The sequence below is a fragment of the Colobus angolensis genome, unplaced genomic scaffold (assembly GCF_000951035.1).
Source record: "Colobus angolensis palliatus isolate OR3802 unplaced genomic scaffold, Cang.pa_1.0 Scaffold95, whole genome shotgun sequence".
Lineage (NCBI taxonomy): Eukaryota > Metazoa > Chordata > Mammalia > Primates > Cercopithecidae > Colobus > Colobus angolensis.
In genome coordinates this window covers 2,298,737-2,300,493 of record NW_012123487.1, presented here as the reverse complement: position 1 = coordinate 2,300,493, position 1,757 = coordinate 2,298,737, and the positions used below count along the sequence as shown (strand labels likewise).

Sequence of the window (1,757 nt, the reverse complement as noted above, 5' to 3'; positions counted from 1 at the left end):
GCAGAGAGGCGCCCGCCCCGCCCACCGAGGGGCGGGGCCTAGGGCGGGGCCACCGGTCCGACCACACTCCGTCCCTGCAGGGCGTGATTCTGGGCTGCCTGTTCGGCCCCGCAGCCCTCTACATCTGGGCCATAGGTCTCCTGGCGGCCGGGCAGAGCTCCACCATGACGGGCACCTACGCGGGACAGTTCGTGATGGAGGTGGGGCAGGGGGCGGTCCCGGGTGGGCAAGGGGTCCAAGGACAGCAGGCACACTACTGGAGGCTAGGGCTCCCGGCCAGGCCTTGTAGTTCCTTTTTCTTTTCTTTCTTTTCTGTTTTCTTTTCTTTTCTTCTTTTTATTTTTTTTTATTTTTTTATTTTTTTTGAGACGGAGTCTCGCTCTGTCGCCCGGGCTGGAGTGCAGTGGCCGGCAAGCTCCGCCTCCCGGGTTTACGCCATTCTGCTGCCTCAGCCTCCTGAGTAGCTGGGACTACAGGCGCCCGCCACCTCTCCCGGCTAGTTTTTTGTATTTTTTAGTAGAGACGGGGTTTCACAGTGTTAGCCAGGATGGTCTCGATCTCCTGACCTCGTGATCCACCCGTCTCAGCCTCCCAAAGTGCTGGGATTACAGGCTTGAGCCACCGCGCCCGGCATTTCTTTCTTTTTTGAGACAGGATTTCACTCTGTTGCTCAGGCTGGAGTGCAATGGCGCCATCACAGCTCGCTGCAGCCTCAACCTCAGCCTCCCAAGTCACTCGGACCACAGGCTCATGCTACCACAGCAGGCTAATTTTTAAAGTTATTTGTAGAGATGTGGTCTTCCTATGTTTCCCAGGCTGGTCTTGAACTCCTGGGCTCAAGTGATCTTCCCGCCTTGGCTTCCCAAAGTGCTGGGATTACAGACGTGAGCCACCCCACCCAGCTTTTGTTTCCTTCACGTAGCCCAGAGGGTGACACTATAAGCCCCATTTTACAGATGAGAAAACTGAGATCCCAACAGATGAGGCGACTTGCCAGAAGCGGCAGACCCAGGACTAACAGAAGCCTTTTCCCCCAAACTGTTTAGTCTTCAGCAGCCAGCTATGGGATGGGAGCCCCCCATTTCTCCCCACCCACCCCCTCTTGCCACCTAGGGACAGAGCTGCCCCCAATTCAACAGCGGAAAAACAGAGCATGCCCCAGGGATAAGTCAGTTGAGGGACTACAGAGGATCTCTCCTCTGGAATCCCCAGTCCTGTCTACTCCCCACCAAGGTGCTCACCCCCACCCCAGGGATTCCTCAGGCTGCGGTGGTCGCGCTTCGCCCGCGTCCTCCTCACCCGCTCCTGCGCCATCCTGCCCACCGTGCTTGTGGCCGTCTTCCGGGACCTGAGGGACTTGTCGGGCCTCAATGATCTGCTCAACGTGCTGCAGAGCCTGCTGGTGAGATGCACGAAACCCACCAGCCCTGCCCGCTGCTGAGCTAAACGGGACCTCCAGCAACCCCCATGCTGAGCCTCGCCTGAGCCTTCCAGGCCCTGTCCTAGGCACACCTTGCCTGCAAGGCTTCCATTGCCCCCACAGCCACCCTGGGGGCAGGAGGGTAGGAATCACCATTATCTCCCCCTTCCCCCACCCCAGATGGTCTCCCTCTGTTACCCAGGCTGGAGTGCATTGGTTCAATCATGGCTCACTGCAGCTTGCCCTCCCAGGCTCTAGCAATCTTCCCACCTCAGGCTCCTAAGTACCAGGGACTACAGGTGCACACCATCACACCCAGCTAATTTTTTTTTTTTTT

At 57.9% G+C, this 1,757-nt stretch overlaps 1 protein-coding gene across 1 annotated transcript in view; it reads left to right on the top strand.

The window, feature by feature from the left end:
• SLC11A1 (solute carrier family 11 (proton-coupled divalent metal ion transporter), member 1) overlaps positions 1 to 1,757 on the top strand; it is a 17,636-nt gene that overhangs the window by 13,432 nt on the left and 2,447 nt on the right. The window contains 2 exon segments of the mRNA XM_011932270.1: positions 30 to 200; positions 1,253 to 1,402. Of these exon segments, the coding sequence (XP_011787660.1) occupies positions 30 to 200; positions 1,253 to 1,402 (321 nt within the window).